Source organism: Tupaia chinensis, unplaced genomic scaffold (genome assembly GCF_000334495.1).
Source record: "Tupaia chinensis unplaced genomic scaffold, TupChi_1.0 Scaffold138910_1, whole genome shotgun sequence".
Taxonomy (NCBI): Eukaryota; Metazoa; Chordata; class Mammalia; order Scandentia; family Tupaiidae; genus Tupaia; species Tupaia belangeri.
The window spans coordinates 1,467,054-1,485,527 of NW_006198801.1; the positions used below are offsets into that span (position 1 = coordinate 1,467,054).

General features: G+C 54.2%; 2 protein-coding genes and 1 long non-coding RNA gene across 3 annotated transcripts in view; 2 read left to right on the forward strand and 1 right to left on the reverse strand.

The window, feature by feature from the left end:
- Positions 1-12,081, reverse strand: part of MAP4K1 (mitogen-activated protein kinase kinase kinase kinase 1) — a 20,591-nt gene extending 8,510 nt beyond the window's left edge. Inside the window, exons 1-26 of the mRNA XM_006161725.3 lie at positions 11,977-12,081; positions 10,978-11,097; positions 10,751-10,808; positions 10,545-10,635; positions 9,755-9,819; positions 8,847-8,902; positions 8,710-8,757; positions 8,508-8,550; positions 8,353-8,425; positions 7,797-7,928; positions 7,418-7,480; positions 7,217-7,298; positions 6,469-6,585; positions 6,213-6,291; positions 5,271-5,329; positions 5,154-5,197; positions 5,028-5,072; positions 4,101-4,143; positions 3,603-3,765; positions 3,440-3,522; positions 2,949-3,033; positions 1,809-1,885; positions 1,664-1,724; positions 732-840; positions 584-642; positions 291-394 (exon numbers count right to left, since the gene is read on the reverse strand). Coding sequence (XP_006161787.1) covers positions 291-394; positions 584-642; positions 732-840; positions 1,664-1,724; positions 1,809-1,885; positions 2,949-3,033; positions 3,440-3,522; positions 3,603-3,765; positions 4,101-4,143; positions 5,028-5,072; positions 5,154-5,197; positions 5,271-5,329; positions 6,213-6,291; positions 6,469-6,585; positions 7,217-7,298; positions 7,418-7,480; positions 7,797-7,928; positions 8,353-8,425; positions 8,508-8,550; positions 8,710-8,757; positions 8,847-8,902; positions 9,755-9,819; positions 10,545-10,635; positions 10,751-10,808; positions 10,978-11,097; positions 11,977-11,982 — 1,965 coding nt within the window. The 5' untranslated portion in view covers positions 11,983-12,081. The remainder of the gene's footprint in view (positions 1-290; positions 395-583; positions 643-731; positions 841-1,663; positions 1,725-1,808; positions 1,886-2,948; positions 3,034-3,439; positions 3,523-3,602; positions 3,766-4,100; positions 4,144-5,027; positions 5,073-5,153; positions 5,198-5,270; positions 5,330-6,212; positions 6,292-6,468; positions 6,586-7,216; positions 7,299-7,417; positions 7,481-7,796; positions 7,929-8,352; positions 8,426-8,507; positions 8,551-8,709; positions 8,758-8,846; positions 8,903-9,754; positions 9,820-10,544; positions 10,636-10,750; positions 10,809-10,977; positions 11,098-11,976) is intronic.
- Positions 7-3,901, forward strand: LOC102492784 (uncharacterized). Its single transcript, XR_336466.3, has 3 exons — positions 7-223; positions 592-657; positions 3,735-3,901. It is a non-coding gene; the product is annotated as an uncharacterized LOC102492784 (long non-coding RNA).
- A 264-nt stretch (positions 12,082-12,345) lies between the features above and the next one.
- Positions 12,346-18,474, forward strand: part of EIF3K (eukaryotic translation initiation factor 3 subunit K) — an 18,317-nt gene continuing 12,188 nt past the window's right edge. The window contains 4 exon segments of the mRNA XM_006161726.3: positions 12,346-12,499; positions 13,572-13,670; positions 16,835-16,895; positions 16,897-16,959. Coding sequence (XP_006161788.1) covers positions 12,441-12,499; positions 13,572-13,670; positions 16,835-16,895; positions 16,897-16,959 — 282 coding nt within the window. The 5' untranslated portion in view covers positions 12,346-12,440.

Consider the following 18,474-nt stretch of genomic DNA (forward strand, 5'->3'; position numbering starts at 1 on the left):
AGCAGAACCACAGTCGAGATTCAAAGGGGCGGGCCTGAATGGGGGAGTGTCTCTTTAGAGCCCCTGGGGCGATGCTGAAGAGTAATTAGGTCCAGTGTGACCGGCACAACTTAAAGATTAAAGCCTCGGAAGGACGAGTCTCCAGCTCCGACGGCAAGTGGGCGGAGCCTAGGCGGGGCGGGGCTTCGCGGAACTCCGAACTGAAGCCCAAAGGTGGAGCGCGGTAGGTACCGACTCCCGACTCCTGCTTCCCCCGCATCCTCCCATCGCCCCTTCCACCTGCTCCTTACCCGGACCAGCAGGAACTTGTTCATGGGCGGATACCACTGAAGTAGGACAACGGACGTCTCTAATGCTCCGCACAGAAACGGGCCCCCGGAACTCGCACCCTCCGCTGTGGGAGTGGGCAAGGATCAGGATCAGGATCCTGGGTCAGGATCAGTCCCTCTCCCCTGCTCTTGCAAGGCCCAAACTACCACACACCTTTCCCTGACAGCTGGGCAACCCTATGGTATGGATCTACCCAGGCCCCACTCCTGGCCCAGCCCGCCTCCTCGCTGCACACCCAGGCGTTCGCTCTCACCCACACAGCACGCCCTACAGCCTTTGGTGTCCTGGATCTTGGTGGAGACCATATTCTTCCTAAAGAACGAGTAGGTGAGAATGGGCGGAGGGATGGCAGTGGGAGAGGGGAGTTCATAGGCCACTGTGGTGCCACTGGGGGCTGGTACCTTGCCAGTAGCCGGTGGGGGCTAATGTGAGCGATGGGGCTTCCTGTTCTGGTCTCTTTCCGTTCCAGCAGGCCCAGAATGCTATGAGAATACAGGTGGGGGGTCTTTCCTGTAGTGCACAGGTATGGAGGAAGCAGGCAGTTATAGGACCCTTGATACCAACCTCCTTGCCAACATCCCATAACTGGGCCCTATGCGTTTGTCTGAAACTCCCAAACCTTCAAGTCTCAAGCACTTGATCCATTCATGAATTGGGTGAATGAATGATCCATTCATTCATTCCTCACTCAACTTATTTTAGAGGCCATTGGAGGCCAGGCATTATGCTTGACTCTAGTAAAACAGTGGTGAACAAAAGAAATATGTTCCCTGCCACTCATGGTACACTCATGGACACTTAACCAGTCAGATACGTTGCACATATTACAAGGTTGAAGAAGAAACAAGCCTAGAAATGCTTCTAAAGTTTGTCATTGTGGCTGTGACATTCGCTGACTCATCAATCCTATTCCGCTTTTAGTGTCCTCCCTCTCCCCAATTAGAAATTCTTTTATGTAAGATGTTTATAAAGCAGTGACAGGTTTTAAAATCTGTATCTCCCTCACTCTATTGTAGTACAGTGTGGAATACATTTTGATTGTCTTCTGAAATCAAAGCTACTTTGAGACTAATTTATTGTAGAAATGACCTCAAAACAGACCTGAGAGGTGGGGGCTCGTGTGAGCCCTGTTTTTCAGAGGAAAAACTAAGGCTTGGGAGAGCAGAAATCCCTTGCCCTAAGTCCCTCAGTGAAAAAGTGGCTGGGATTTAAACCTAGAGGGTGAGGCCTACTTTTTTTTTTTTCCAGCTGCACTCATTTACCTCCCAACTCCCTGCCCCTCAACCCCGTAACTTCTGACCCCCGACCCTCTCCCCCCAACCCACAGCCAGACCTGAGAGAGACATGAGGACGTTGTTGATGGAGTATACCCAGGTAGTCCGGCTAGAAAAGAGCTGCAGAGAGGACGATGGTTTCTATAACCCCCCTGCAACCCCCCTCTGGCCCTGCCCTCCCCCAGCCCAGACACTATCTCTTACCATCTCCAGCGTGGCCTCCTGGTCGTTGCGGTTCAGGATGAAAATGCCTTCCTCTGCCCCCAGGAGTAGGTGTTGGTCTGGGGGGGGGACAGACGAGGATGCTGGGGAGCCTCCCAGATTCCCACCTGTCTGATCCCTAAACCCCAGCTCTCTGGCTCTGACCTGCTCTTCTCATACCTCAAACTCACATTCCCAGCCTCTGCTTCCGCAGATCTGAACTCCAACCCTGACCAGCCCCGTACACGTACACCAGCCGCGATCTTCCCTGCTTCCAGCTTCCCTGTGGATTTTCTGTGTCTGATCCGCAATCCCCCGTCTTCTGTTTCGACTCTGCAACTGTAGACTTGCCTCCTAAATAGCCCTCTAGGCCCCATCCCTCTTCTCCCTGGTTCTGATCCCCAAGTGCAAATCCATTACTTTTTAAACTCAGGTCCCCCCAAAATGACTTTCTCTGTCTAACATGACCCCCTAAACTCTGAAACTGTCTTTCATGTTGACCCCTTCACTCACCTTATCTCTGCAGCATTTCAATCCCTAAAACTCTGGACCCCAAAATGCCAATCCCAGTGTACCTACTAGCCTCCAGCTGACTTTGTCCACCCATCTTGTATTCCAAACTGTAAACTTTCTTTTATATTCTGACACTCCCAGTCCCCAAGCTCTCACTTTCCTGGTTTTCACTCTCCAATTCACCTTCTCTCTACTCATTTCTTTCTCTTTTTTTTTGGAGAGGTTTTTGCTATAGGGCTCATGTGCTTGTCAGGAAGACAAAGAGAGACAAACAGAAAGCGAGAAATCATCCCCCCAGGGGGGATGGCCACGCGGCAATCCCTTCTCCTCTCGGGATCTTGGGCACGCACGCACACGCGCCCAGCGCAAGTTTTAAGCCACCGGGTCTGGAACGTGAACCGCAGTCGACTACATGGGAGTCCAGCGACATAGCCAATACGCCAACTGCTGGTCCCCTGTCTACCCATTTCTGACCCCCAAATCCCAACTGTAACCCACAAGCTCTGCCCCACTTTCCTCCTGGCCACTCCCCACCCCACAAGACCCTCGCCCTGTCCCTGCCTTTGTGCCGTCCACCAGGCTCCTCCCACCCCCATGCCCAGGCTCTCCTTGACCCTCCTGGGTACCTACCCTTGGTGGAGGGGTGTGTCCAGGCAGCTGTGCTGTGGATCCGGAGGGGGCACCCATTGAACAACTTGACGAGAAGGGCACATCCCTGGGTGGGCCATGGTAGGCCAAGCAGCAGATCCAGCAAAAGGGGGCAGGGGACAGGAGGGTGCAGGGGTTGAGACTCTGGGCAAGAATGCCAGGGTTCAAGTCTGGCTTCTACCTCCTCAGAGGTACATATATGACTTGGGCAAGCTACTTACCACTCTGTGCGTCAGTTTCCCCATCTGAGAAATGGGGGATTCTGTCTACCTGTGAATATCTACTTCTAGCTGTGAAGGTTTCAATGTCTGGCACAGCGGAAGTGCTCTATGAATGTCACCTAGTGTCTGGCACAGCGGAAGTGCTCTATGAATGTCACCTATTATTATGAGTCCTCCCCACCCCCTTCCTGCTCTCACCAGGCATCCCCAGGCCCATCCAGAGGTGCAAGTCCTCAGCATGGCTGGCCTCACCTTTCTCTTCATCTTTTCCTTCTTGGGGGGCAGCAGTGGGGGCTGGTCAGGCTCCCAGGAGGCTGGGTTCCAGAGTGAGGGTTCTGAGAAGAGACATTGAGACAAAATCAGCCCTGGAGGGCCCCAACCACTGCCCACCCTCCACCTCAGCCCGTCCTTTTACCTGAGTGGGCGGTGAGGTAGGGGCCTTGGGTGGCTGGGGGAGGCCCAAGACGGGGGGTACGTGGGGGAGGCCCACTAGCACATCGGACCAGCACTCCTGGACTCAGCTGCCCCTCATCTTGCATCCCCCCAGGACCCTCGTCCGACGGAGAACGGAACTTGGGCTTTAGAGACAGAGAAGGAGCATGATGACCTCGGAGAGGGCAGCTTGCAACCCAACCCTGCCTCCACCAGGACGGAGTTAGCGGGGAGCTGACATCCGCACGACCTCCTGCCGCCATTCCCTCGGATGCCCCCCATCCCGACATCGCAGAAACAACTAGTGACCCGTGTCCACGAGGCTAAGCATTCGACTCCCTCCCCAGGCTGAGGGATGCCAGTGCACACCCATCACCCGAATCTCCAGCCTCCCAGCCTGAGAGCCCAGTATCCCGGCTCCTAAGGACCTGACTTCCTGGTCCCCATGGGCCTGAGCCCCCAGCTTCCCAGCTCTGCTTACCTTGGGGGGCAGTGGAGGAGGTGTGTCCTCTATAGGGGTGGGGCTGAAACACACAGATGGGGTGAGCAAGTGGGGGCCTAGGGGGCAAGGACTGGGGGAAGATGGGGTGGCTTGGGGCTGCAGGCCTGGGACTGGGGGCAGGGGGGCAGTTAGGGGGGAATCGGCCTGGCTGGAGCTGAGAATGCAGGGTGGCCACAGTGGCAGTAGCCCTCGGGTATGGAGCTCTGAGAGTGCAACTGCACCACCAGCCGGTGACAGACAGGACCCCCAGGAGCAGGTTCTCACTTTGCGCCGGATCCACATACAAGCCCATGCAGTACACGCGAGACGCGTGGATGGGATGAACGAGTGCCCTGAGGAGGGCACTATGCCGGGGCTGGAGAACACACGCCAAGGCTCACTGGCAGCGTTGAGGTTTGGGGCTGGGGCTGGGGGCGGGCCTGGGGAAGTTTCCAGGGGCCCAGGTTCAGTGAGAAAATGGAAAAAGCTGAGGGGTTGAGGTGAGGGGCTGAAGTTGAGGTCAGTGGCTAGGACACCAGCTGGGAGGAGTTTGAGACTGGGAAGTGGCTGAGGGTCATGAGGTCAGGGTGGGAAAGGTCTGGGGTGAGGTTGAGGACATTCTGGAAGGAACTAGGGTCAGATCTGGGGCCCAGAGCAGTCAGGGGCTGAAGTTGGGGCAAGGTCAAAGGTCGTATAAGAAGGTAGAGGTAGGAGCTGGGACTGGGCTGAGGGTCAGGCCTTGGTGGTGAAAGGTTGAGAGTGGAGAGGAGTTGAGGACTAGCAGCTGGAGAGAAAGGAAGATGGGGGCTGATTTGACGATCCAGTCAGGGCTCAGGGGTGGAAGGGAGGTAGGAGTGAGGCTGTGGTCAGGGGTGGAGGTAAGGCATGGGCGTGGGAAGGCAGGGACTGGGGCCAGGCCTCTCTTACATGTCCACGTCATCATAGTCGTCATCAGACTCTGACAGAGGCCTCCTGTAGGGTGACAGGCATGAGCCTCAGTGGCACCCACACCTCCCAGCCCTGCCCTCCCCTCCTACCCTGGGAGGCACTGACCTGGGACTGCTGCTCCCAAGGTCTCCAGGGGGCTGAGAGCGAGCCTGTGGGATAGGAAAGGGTGAGCAGAGGCCTAGGGAAGTGGAGGGGCTCTGGGGAGAGGGGAAGGCAGCTCACAGTGTCATTCATAGGTCTGGTCTCCATGGCTCTGAGTTTCCTGAATTCCATGTGCCGTCCTGGGAGGTGAGGAGGGGTAGTGAGGCGGATTTGGGAGAAGACAGAGTAGACTCTGGGGTTTGATCAGGAACTTAAGAGTTGATACTGTCTCATAGGGAGAAGGGTCTTGGTTTATAGGAGTCTAATCTGGGGATCAAGGTTTGGGATCAGGGAGGTAGGGGGTCAAAATATTTAAGAGTTTTTGTTCGTGGGATGAGCAGGTGGCATGGTGGTTAAGGCACTGGACTCCCATGTGGCTGACCATGGTTCAAGTCCTGGACCTGGCGGCTTGCTTTCTTGCTTTTTCTTTCTCTCTCTCTCTGGTCAAATGAAAAAATAAGTAATAATAACAAGATAAATAATTCTTAAAAAAAAAAGTTTTAGTCCTCAGGAGCTGTTGGGTATGAGGGGTTCTGATAGGTATTTCTCTTCCCTCCCTTTCTTCCTTCTTTTGCCAGAGGGTGTGTGCTCTTACCAGACAGAGAGAGGGAGAAGAGAAAGTACCCCCCCATGAGGATGGTCTTGCCACAATCCCCTTTCCTCCATCTCTTCCTCCTTTTGAGATTTTGGGCATACACGCACATGCGCCCAATGTTTCTCAAGCTACTGGGTCTGGGACTTGAACCGTGTGGTCAAATGTACTGCCTTAACCATTAGGCAAAGGAGCCAGCCCTCTGATATAGATTTCTGAGGTCTCTTTGGGGTCAGGGAGATGACAGGAGGTCTCATGGGGCCTGTGTGCAGGTCAGAGTGGTGGGGGACCTCTAAGGTCATTTGCTGGTCAGGTGGTGACAAGGTTCTCTGGGGTGTCCTATGGGATCAGATGAAGGTGAGGTCTCAGGAGGGAGAGGGGTTGGATCTGTTATGGGGTCAGGTGTCCCCAAACTAGAGGACTCTACTCACGACAGCAGTCTGCGTCTGGGACACCCAGAGAGCTGGACCGGTGGGTGGATCTGATCCGCCGGGGGATAGCAGGCGGAAGCTGGGCAGAGGAGCCACTCCATCAGGGCTCACAGCCCCAAACAGCCCTCCACCAGCCTCGAGCCCTCCTCCCCCCCAACCCGCTGTGCGCCCAGCTGTGGCCCACGCTCCCCACCCTCCTGCCCAGCCTGAGCCAAGGCACGGAGGTCCCGGTGCTCTAGTCAGCCAAGACCCTTACCTCAGGCTCCTCATCCTCAATCTCACCAACTGGGGGCCCCTTCCCGGGATTCCTCAGTTTGTCAAGAAGATCTAGGATCAAGCCTCTGTTCAGCCCAGGCTGGGACACCAGTTGATGCTGGGGGAAGGTAAGAGGTGTCAGCAGACGAGAGCTGGTGAGGTCGGGGGGTTGGCGGGGGCTTCTGCTGGGGAAGGTGCTGAGGGAGAAGGAAATCTAGGGAGCTCGGGCGTTACTGTCTTCGTTTTCTTTCTTTTTTTGTGCTTTTTTGTGTGTGTGTGTGATCTTTTTACAATTTTGCCAGAGGCTCATGGGCATGCCACAATCCTTTCTTTATCTTTCTTCTTTTGGGATTTTGGACACACACGTGTGTTCAGTATGTTTTTTAAAGTCACTGGGTCCAGACCCGAACCATGCAGTTGGCCATGTGGGATCCAGTCACCCTAACCACTTGCCACAGGCTGGCCTGGAATTCTGAGATGTTTTAAGAGACTAGGAAAATTGAGGGTTCTCAGAGAGGGACTTGGAGAATTCCAGAAGTGTCATAGAGTTCTAGCAACTCATGAGATCTTGGAAAGATCTTGGTGGGGGAGGGGATCCTGGGAGTGTCCTGGGAAATTGTGGAGGATGATGCCACATAAAGGGCCCGGAGGGTTCTGTGGGACTGTTATTGATGTTCTAGAGGGTTGTGGAAGGCCTGGGGAATTCCGGGTTAGGTACTAGGGAGGCTTCTCAGGGCGGAGATGTTTACACTGAGCATCTTGGTGGCTCCAGGTCGTTTCTTGGGGTTCTTAGTGAGGGTGACTTTGACAAAGTTGTGAAAGGCAGCTGACCTGGGGAGGAAGGAGCAGGTGTGAGGGGAGGGCAGGGGTGAGGGGAGCAGACACTTTCCCATCAGACCATCCAACCCCAACTCTGCCCTCACTCCCCCGGCCCCCTGGGTCCCTCTTACCATTTGCCTTTTTCCTTTAGCCGAGGAGGCTGGTAGCCACTCTTGGTCATGAGGAAGAGGACTCTAGAGTGATAGGAAAAGAACATGGGGTGCAGACCTTCAAGGGGGCTGGAGAGTTCCCAACAGCACCAGGGTCCACAGAGCAAGGTGAGGGACCCACGAGAGCGGGGTCTTGCGATGCACTGGGAGGCTGCGTCTAAGGAAAGCTGTTTCACGCTGTGGCAAGAGGTCCCTGAGTAGGGGCTTCTGGGGTGGACGGCTGGAGAAAAGGCTCTCTGTAGGAGGCTCCTCGGAAAGCCTGAAGCAGGCCGAGGAGCGGTCTTCATGGTCCAGGCCAGGCAGGGTCTCCGGGCCCCGGGGACCTGCCATGCCTGCCTACCTGAGAGGGTGCACATCGAAGAGGGGTGGCTGTAGCTCGGCTAGCTCGATGGCTGTGATGCCCAGGGACCAGATGTCACACAGCTCATTGTATCCCCCCTTCAGGGCCACAGCTGCCACTTCCGGAGCCATCCTGGGGGCAGAGACCCTCAGAGAGTGGGGGAGGGGTGGCACGGGGTGTGGGGGCAGTAAGGAGGAGAACGAGGCCCGGCTGGTAAGAGAGACACTGACAAAGACAGATGCAGGGAGAGAAAGACAGAGTGGCAGGGACAGGCTGGAGGAGACAGACTGGGAGACAGAAATGAAGAGACAGAGAAAACCACAGACAGACAGAGGGAACAGACAGAGACAGCTAGAGAGAGGCAGAGATGGAGATAAAAATCAACGTAAACACCAAGAGACATGGGCAGAGAGCCAGGGAGACGAGCAAGTGGAAGCCCTGAGAGAGAGTAGAGGGGCGACAGACTCGTCCATGAGAAAGGCAGAGGCAGGGAACGGAGCCAGGAAGGAGAGCCAGTGCCCCCACTGCACCCCGCTGCCCGCCAAGCACCCCTCACCAGTAGGGCGTCCCAATGAAGGACAGGCGTCGAGCCAGCGTTGCCCCGATCTGGGCGGAGATACCAAAGTCAGCTGCAGGCAGAGGAAGAGATATAGCTATCTGGGGTCTCCTGTACCCCCAGTGGGACCCTGTACCCCCACCAGCCACACTCACCCAGTTTGACCTCCCCGGCATCATTAATGAGGATGTTGGCTCCCTGGGGGTGAGGGTGAATCAGGCTCAGAGACCCATTCCTCAGTGCAATGCTGCCCCATCCCCAGTCCCACTCCATGGCTCAAACTACCCTGAGCACCGAACCCCTCAAATGATCACTCCTATCTCCTGGGCCCTCCCCCCAGTGGAACCCCCAGACCACCTTGATGTCTCGGTGTATCTTCTTCTGTGAGTGCAGATAGGCCAGTCCCTGTGGAGAAGGACAGACAAGGGCTCTGAGTGCCCGGGGACTCAGTAGGCCCCGTCCCCTTCTTACCCCCCACCTGGGCCTCTCCTCACCTGGAGCACTTCACGGCAGACGTAGCTAATCTGGAGCTCTGACAGGGAACCAGTCACTGCAAAGGTCACCCAGCAAGGCCAGGCATTGAGTGGGAGTCAGGAAGCCTGGGTTGGGGAGTCCCTGGCCCCCACCCCGTCGGTGACAGAAAGAATCTGGAGGGAGAGTCCTTAGGCAGATATTTATTGTGTGCCTACTGTGTGCCTGGCTCCATGGCAGGCCCAGGGAACACAACTGCAAACCGAAGAGGCCGAGACGCCCCTGCCCTCCTGCAGACAGCAAGCCAGAGACAGATGGAGCAGATGGAGAAGTAAAACAGAGGACATGAGATGCCCATGAATACCAGGTTGTCGGGAAAGTCAGGACGGGCTTTTCTGCTTTGCTGTGCAAAAAAAATGCATCAGGACTTTGCAGACAACCCAAGAGTAAGAAGGAAAACAGAGCAAGAAAGGACTGCAGGAAATGTGAGGGAACAGCAAGACAGACAGACGGGTGGTCAGAGACTAGATCTGACAGACTGGCAGGATGCATCACTTCCTCTCTGCAGGCCTCAGTTTCCCCCCACACCCAAGGACTTCTTCATTGAGCCCTTCCGACATTTGAGGTCTTGGGCTGGAGGGAGCCAGGGAGATAGCTGAAGACAGAGGTGAGCATCAGGAACTCAGAGAGGTGCCCAGAGGCCCACCCTCCCCTCAAATTCTCTGAAAGAGTCAAAGAGCCAGAAATGCATTCACTCACTTGACGAAAATCCCCAGGATTGTCCAGGCTATGCCCCAGCCCCCACAAAAGGGGCACATGCATCAAGTACAAATCCCAAAAAATAGTTCCCAGAGACCCAAATAGAGGGAGGCAGGAGAGGTCGCTGTGAAGGTGGAGGTGCCCGGGTCCCCTGGGCTTTCCTCTGTCTAACCTTGGTAGATGTCCTGGAGAGACCCAGCACCACAGAATTCCATGCAGATCCAGAGCTTCTGCAACCTACAGTGGTCCAGGAGGGATGATGATAACGGCAGTGGTAAGTTATTTTCTGTAGGAGTCAGGGGCTCCCCTGGCTCACTGCTGTCTTGATCTAGGTCAGTCAGAACCTTAACGTAAGAGCCTTGCCCATCAGAGTGAGTTTCTCCCATTCCCATTTTACAGATGAGAAAGGTGAGGCTCAGAGGACATGTGTGTTCAGGGGCAGCTCGACTTGAACCTAGGTCTTTGGGCTCCAAACCCAGGGCACCCCTCTGCTGTCCCACACTAACCTTGGAGACAGGGCAGAGATCTCATTGGTCACAGAGGCTTGGAGAGGACAGAGAAGTCCAGAGTGGCACTGAGGTTATTTTGGGGGCATCTGGGATATTAATTTGGGGGTTAGAGTATTTAGGAGCTCATAGTAAAGAAGCAGAAAGTGAAACTGGGGGGCCTGAAGGACAGCATAATAAGAAACTAGTTTTAGGGGAGTCACTTCCTACTTGCTGACACTGAAGGGATCGATTTTTGGAGAACTTCTGGTCAGAAATGGGAGTTCTGGATTGAGAATTAGATTAGGGAGGCTCTGGTCAGAAAAGGAGAGTTCTGGACTAGAGATCAGGCTAGGGGTGTCCCAGTTAAAAATAGGGATCTAGTAGTGGAGGGCAGGTTGGGGGTGCCACAGTCAAAAATGGGAGTTCCGTGTTAGGAGTTGGGCTGGGGCCTGGGGTAGGTCTGAGGTGCATCACCAGAGGTAACTCCCATGGTAGGCCACGATGTTGGCATGCCGGCAAGTTTTCAGCATGAGGATTTCCTTCTGAAGGGTAGAGACGTCATCATCTGTGATCAGGGAAGGAGAGAAAAGGCCGCTGCGGGGAGGGAGCTTTGGGGGAGGTGACCCCAGTATCCCAGAAGGTGGGGGTGGAGGGAAGGAGCACCCGGGTCCTCTCCTCACCAGGCTCCATCTTCACCATCTTCAATGCCACCAGCTCCCCCGACACCTTGTCTCGAGCCTTGTAAAGGGGAAGTTGGCAGTCAGGCAGGCTCTGTTTGCCCGAGTCTCTCCTCAGCATCCCTGACCCAAGGCCAAGAAATGGGGCCCTCTTGTACCCCCTCCCTTTCTTGGGCCTTACTCCAAAAGTCACTGGTTTCAGGGTGATGGAGACAGAGGGGCTTCCTCACCTTAAAGACTTCCCCATAGGTGCCGCCACCCAGCCGTTGCAGCAGGTCGTAATGATCCCGGGGGTCCCTATTAAAGATGTCTGGATCCACGAGGTCCATCCCTGGGGGCCAGAGCTGGGCCTGTGCCCAGGGGGCAGCAGGGCCTTAGGGCTCCAGTGCCGGCACCTCCCTCCCTCCCTCCCCACCAGTCCTGCACCCGCCTTGCCTCTGCGGGCTGTGGCCTCCCCCTTCCCCACTCTCGCTTCCTGCCCCAGCTGCAGGGCTGTGCAACGGGCTCCACCCCCTGTCTCTGTCCCCTGGGCTCTGAGAGCCTGTGGGGGGCAACTTGCCTTGGGACCCAGGGGACACTTCCCCACCCCAGGGCTCAGTTCTGGATGTAAATGAGATGCAAATTATCTTAATTATAACAGGAGGGTGCCCTAGCGCTCAGCTCCCTGCTGGGGCTGGGTGGGGTCTACAAATCATAGCTGAGCCCCTGCTCTGTGCTGGGAGCTTTGGGCTACAACTTGGAGGGGGCAGGTTTGCACAGGGACAGCTCTGCAGTGTACATGCCTGGTCACTGGGGGTGCATACATGCACTTATTTACCTCCAGTGTGTGGCAGGCATGTAGACATGTACGTCTGGAAACCTGTGTGCACACGTAGATGCATCCAGAGTATAAACCTCCACATACATGGCACATGCTTGTGCATTCACCCTGCAGTGTACAGAAGCTATACAGGAGTAATTGCTGGCAGCTCTCAGCCTGAGACTGGAGCATATTGGAGACGGGGTACTATGTGGTGGGGTCCAGAAGCCCTTCACCCCAGCCTCTGCTCAGCAAAGCACAATAGCTTGTGGGACCCTACTCCTAGGGCTGGAATGGAAGGTGGGGACCAGGGATCAGGACCTGAAACTGGTGAGCTCAGGATCCTGCCTCCGGGTCCCAGGCCTGAGGCAAGGGGACTTCGGGGAACACCTCCCCTGTCACTTAACCATGGCCAAAAGAAAGCCATTACACGCATTCCCGCGCAGTTCTGTGGGTTTCCGGCCACGCGTAATGCGACGTGCGCGTCCACCACCAATACCAGGCTCCTTCCCTGTGAGCTCGCGCGCACGCGCGATCCGTGCGCGCGATCCCGGGCTTTGGAACTGCGAACGCAAGGGCCGGGAAGAGCTTAGCCCCGCCTCCTCGCCACGGAAAGACGCCTGCGCACTGGAGTAGATGAAGCTTTTTCTCACGCCGTTGGTCCTGTTCGGGCGAATGCGCACGCGCCAATTGCGCCTGCTGTGAAGAAGTCACGTGGCAGTCGGAAAAGCGTGGCCGCGGTTGCAAGACCTTTGCTCTTCACCGCCCCAGGGGCTGGCGCGAAAGCAATGACGTATTTCCGTCTCCACTACCTCTTCCCCTTCCGGTCCTCGAGGACGCTGCCGCCAGTCTTGGGCCCTGCTCCATCCTTGATAGTGGCAGGCGGCAGTAGTCATGGCGATGTTTGAGCAGATGAGAGCGAACGTGGGCAAGTTGCTCAAGGGTATCGACAGGTCTGATCCTGGTCCGAGAGGGCGCTGGCCAAGCGGGGTGGACGAGACGGTGTTCCGGAGACAGCGGAGGGTGGTCCGGGTCCTGGGCTTCCCCTGGGGTGGCTTTTCCATGTCATTCTGGATGTGGGGAGGTCTTCCTGGAGATGTTTAAGGAAATGGCACCTCAGAACCTTCGAGGCGGGAGGGAGCCTCCCCTGCCATTCAGGTTTCTCCTTGCTCACCGTAGAGTTCCTCTGCCTCGTTTCCCTTCTCTGCTCCTCAATCTATGCCACTTAATCTCCCCTTCTCTATCCCTCATGTCATTCTTCCACTGAAATCTACTCTGGCAGTGCTAGACGTTGGGATACCAGAGGTGACCAAGGGCAGCCCCAGGCCATGCCGTTCTGAGCTCAGTTCCCATCCCACAGGGAAGGCGACCTCCACGACAGACAGTGCTAGCTGGGAGCGGTTGGGGGGACCTAGGCGGCGACCTGGGCAGAGGATGGCCGAGGAGCAGAGGGTAGCAGAGATGCTCAGAAGGCAAGGCCGCGCGCAGGCAGCAGAGACTGACTGGCTGAGAGGTTGGCGCCGTTCTAGACCAGGCTCAGACGCTCAGCCCTGCTGCCCTTTAGAGCTTAGGCGGGAAGTCTGGGAGGGAACGGTTTTATCAGAGGCTATAGAACGGGTTCATTATTTGGTCAAAGCCATTGGTAAGTCCCAGATTCAGAAGGGGAGGAAAGGGACCAGCAGTTAGCGTAATGGCTATGTCGCTGGACTCTCACGTAGTCGACCGCGGTTCACGTCCTGGACCCGGTGACTTAAAACTCAACGCCGGGCGCGTGTGCATGCGTGCCTAAGATCCCGAGACGAGAATGGAGGAGAAGGGATTGCGACGTGGCCATCCCTTGGGGAGTGATTTCTTGCTTTCTATCTCTCTGTCTTTCTCGGTGTGTCTGGCCAACGCATGCGCTCTATAGCAAAAGCCTCTTAAAAAAAAAAAAAAGGGAAGGAAGGGAGGAGCAGGTTATAGTGGCCCCTTAGCCCCACAGAGTGACCGGCCTCAGCTCCTGTCTCCATCCTGATTCTTCTCTAGGTACAACCCTGAGAACCTGGCCACCCTGGAGCGCTATGTGGAGACACAGGCCAAGGAGAATGCCTATGACCTGGAAGCCAACCTGGCTGTGCTGAAACTGTGAGTCTCTGGCCCCCTCTTCACCCTCATGCCAGCATCTAGCAGGGTGCCACTGGGAGTACTCTGCTCCTCAGCCTTCACTGTCAGCTCCTCAGTTTCCTGTAAGGTGTGGCTTCTCTTGGTAGGCAAGACTAGGAAGTTGGCATGAGAGAGGGGATTAAGAAAAAAATTAAAAAATAATACTAGGGACCAGCAGGTGGCCTGGTGGTTAAGGTGCTGGACTCTCACATGGCCTGATGTGGTTCAAGTCCCGGACCTGGTGGCTTGCTTTCTCTCTCTTTCTCTCTGGTTAGCACATGGGCCCTATAGGAAAATTAAAAACAATAATAATAAATAAAAATTAAATAACTTTTTGGGCCAGCAGACGTTGTGGTGGTTGGGGTGCTGGATTCTCACATGGTCAACTACAGTTCGAGTCCCAGACCTGGTGACTTGCTTTCTTGCCTTCCCTCTCTTTCTGTTTCTGTTTCTCTCTGGCCAAATTAAAAAATAATAACAATACATAGCATTAATTCTTTAAAAAACAATAATAGATATGGGACCAACAGTTGGCATGGTGGTTAAGGCATTAGATACTCCCACGTGGCCAGCCATGGTTCAAGTCCCGGACCTGGTGACTTGCTTTCTCACTTTCTCTCTCTGTTTCTTTCTTTGGTCAAATTAAAATAAATGAATACATAAAATAAATAATTCTTTAAAAAAATAAATAAAATACAAGGGAACCAGCAGTTAGCATAATGGCTATGTCGCCGGATTCCCATGTAGTCGACCGTGGTTTGCGTCCCGGACCCGGTGGTTTAGACCTCACACTGGACGCGTGTGCCTGCGTGCCCAAGATCCTGAGAGGAGAATGGAGGAGAAGGGATTGTGGTGTGTCCATCCCCCCTGGGGTGCGATTTCTTACTTTCTGTCTCTCTCTGTCTGTTGGGCGAGTGCACGCACCCTATAGCAAAAAAAACTCTCAAAAAAAAATATATATATAGTTTGATGAATAACTTTGAATGAACACTCATGTACTCACCATTCAGGCTGCGAAAGCACTGGTAGTGCCACAGGCCCTTTGCCCAGAATGCCTTTGGTAACCATTGTTTGCTCTCGTGATCTGGCCTCATGTGCTACTTTACCTCACGTGCGTGCATCAGGATCTGTGTGGGCTTCAACTTGACCCAAATGCAGTCACAGCATGAGATCTTCTGCACGGGCATCTACCCTCAGCACCGGCTTCATGAGATTCATCCATTTATGTTTGGCTGCTGTTTCTTTGATGTCCGTGCTCTGTAGTGTTCTAGGGTATGATGTGTCCAGATGATCTGTTCCCATGTGTGAGCACTCAGCTTCTCTCCCCTCAGCTGCTTTCTTGACACACTGTCAGCTGCGTACCACTTGCAAGTCAGGTAGCCTCAGCGTTCCCGTCTGTAGCAGGGAGATAAGATCTGTGCTTGTGGGGTGGCTTAGATTCTTATTGGTGATTACTTGCTTGGCAAGTGCTCATCCTGTGTGCTGCCATGCTGCAGGCTTTGTACCCACTCACTCGATGGCTGTGTTGCCCCTGTGAGGTGCAGGTGGCAGTGAAGTCCTGTTTTGTCAGGGAAGAAACCGAGGCACAGAAAATGTAAAATTAAAGTCAGCAGTCCACCAGTCTTAGACTGTTACTGCATTGCTAACAGAAATACTTGCGCTTGAGTGCTTTAATAATAAGATAAACGTTTATTAACAAATTCACATTTTTTAAAAAATTAATTAATTAATATTTTTGGAGAAGTTTTTGCTATTATTTTTTTTTTTTTTGAGATTGCTATTAATTTTTTTGGAGAAGTTTTTGCTACAAGGGTGCATGTGCTCGCCAGAAAGGGAGACAGAGAGACAGAAAGCAAGAAATCACCCCCGTGGGGGGATGACCACACTGCAATCCCTTCTCCTCTGTTCTCCTCTCGTAATCTTGGGCACGCGCGCACACGTCCCCGGCGTAAGTTTAAGCCACTAGGTCCGGGACTTGAACTGCTAGTCCAGCAATGTAGCTATTACACTATCTGCTGGTCCCAACAAACTCACATTTCTGATGACGGGAAAATCCAAAGTCCTAAGAGTGTAGCCTGGCCAGCAGGAAAACGGAGGATGGTAAGCACGTGCAGAGAGAGCCAGACTGATCTTATTTATGGCAACCAGCTCTAGTAAGAACTAACACCTCACAGAGCTGGAACTCACTGAGGTCGCATGAGATATCATTAATGTGTTCTTGGGTTTTGCCATAGGGGGCATGTACTCACTCGAGAAAGAGAAAGAAAGTGAGAAATCACACCCCAGGAGAGATGGCCATGCTGCACTCCCTTCTTCTCCATTCTCTTGGGATTTGGGAATACGTACACACACCAGGAGCGATCGTAAGCCACCAGGTCTGAGACTCTAACTGTGGTCGCTTTGCGGGAATCGGCACCTTAACCATTATGCCACTTGCTGGCCCCGTATTAATCTATACTTAGACGATTGCCTCCATGATGCAGTCACCATCAGCCAGTCACAGTGCCCTCTAGGCCTGGCCATGGAACACTGAGTAACTTCACTTAATACCGTGACAGTGCAGACAGGGTATCAGGTCCCAACACTCAACCTCTGGGGGACTTGCTCAGTAACTCAGAAGCGAAGTTTAAACCTAGGCAGCCTGACTTCAGAGCCTTAACCACTCCTCCAGACCGCTGCCTCTGTACTCAGTTGTTTGGGAAGCACTTAACAGTGTTTGCTTTATTGGGTGGTCATGAAGATTGACTGTCTCATCTACACAGCAAGAAAGCAGGCTCAGTTGGGCCGGTAGATGGCGTGGTGGTTAAAGGCACTGGATTCCCACATGGCTGAACATGGTTCAAGTCCTGGACCTGGTGGCTTGCTTTCTCACTTTTTCTTTCTCTCTCTCTCTTTCTCTCTCTCTCTCAGGTCAAATTGAAATAAACAAATGTATAAGTAAATAAAGTTAAATAAAATATTAAAAAAAGGAAAGCAGGCTCAGTGAGGTTAAGATCACACAGCTGGAAATTTAAGGTTTGGATTAGAGTCCGGTCATGTCCAGTTTCCAAGCACCAGACTATAGCAGTGGGCAGCCTGTCTGGCACCCACTGGGACTCGGGGACCTGGAAATGCCACTATTGCTATGTCTCTTATCCCTTTCTCAGGTACCAGTTCAACCCAGCCTTCTTTCAGACCACAGTCACTGCCCAGATCCTGCTGAAAAAAAAACCTCACCAACCTGCCCCACACCGACTTCACCCTGTGCAAGTGTATGATCGACCAGGCACATGTATCCTTCCAGCGCAGGACTGGGGGCATGGAGGGGGGTATGTGGGAGGGCGGGAGGCAGGTAGGTGAATTCCAGAAAGTGGGCTATGGGTTCATGCACAGATACCAAGTGCCCACTCTGGGGTCAGCTGGTGCTGGGCAGGGCTGGGACGCTGTAGGGCCGGAAACAGGCCTGGACTCTGCTCTCACGTAGTTCATGGCCCAGTAAGGAGACAGCTCGATTGTTCAGGACTTGGGCAAGGAGGGCCAGAGGAGGTGTCTGACCCTGCCTGAAGGTTAGAGGCAGTTTCCTAGAGAAGGTGAGAAGTTCGGTGAAAGGGTGGGTAAGAGAGGTCTCGAGAGGAGAAAGAGCTCAGTGCTAAGAGTCGAAGTTCGGTGTAAGGATGCCATAGATTACTCTTTTCTTCCCCTCTAGTGAAGCCCTGTGCCACTCACTAGAGGGAAGGAGGGAGAAAGCACCCCTCAGGTGGGCCTGGTCACAGCACATCCCCTTCCCCTCCCATTTCTCCACCCCATGAGGACTTCAGGTGTGCACACATGTACACACACACACACGCCGACGTGTTTCCGGAGCCATTAGGGCTGGTGTCAGCAGTGTGGGATCTGCTGCCCTGGAATTGCCCTGGAGCTGCTGTGCTACAGGACCAGCCCAGAGTGCTGTCGTTTTCAAAGCGGGGTACAGTCAGGTTCAAAGGGCACCGGGGAACCATGGGAAACTTTGATGTTCTGGGCAACATGGGTAGATTAATGCTTCAGAAAGGTTGCCCTGAAGACTCCAACTGAGGGACCAGCAGTTAGCGTAATGGCTGTCGTTGGACTCCCACGTAGTCGACCGCAGTTTGAGTCCTGGACCCGGCGGCTTAAACTCACGTCGGGCGCGTGTGTGTGCGTGCCCAAGATGCCAAGAGGAGAATGGAGGAGAGGGGATTGTGGCATGGCCATCCCCCCTGGAGGGTGATTTCCTGCTTTCTGTCTGTCTCTCTCTGTCTGTCTGGCGAGCACACACGCCCTATAGCAAAAATGTCTCCAAAAAAAAAAAAAAAAAAAGACTCCAACGGAGTGGAGACCCCCCAGGCCAGGTAGAAGGGGCTGGGAGCATGGCTAGGCAGGGCCACAAAGACCCAGACGAAACCCTGTTAGGGCAGACATTTCACCCATAGGTGTCAGGCCCGACACCAACCTGGCCTTCAGCAAATGTCGAATGCAAGTCAGTGACCTCCCTAGGCCACTCCCCTCCCTTGACTTGTCTCTTTGTGGCTGGTTGAGTGGTCCAGCTTTCGTTTAATCGTTTGACAGATGTCACCCACCTATGTGCAACAAGACAGGTGGGCCCTGTGCCTGTCACACAGGAGGGTACAGTGGGAAAATTAAGGCTTCCTCCTCTGGCCCACAGCCACCTCCTCTCTCACAGGCAACATTTGTTAGTCTTTTTTTTTTTTTAATTATTTGAATTTGACCAGAGAGGGACAGAGCGAGAGAAAGTGAGAAAGCCAGCCACACCAGGTCCAGGACTTGC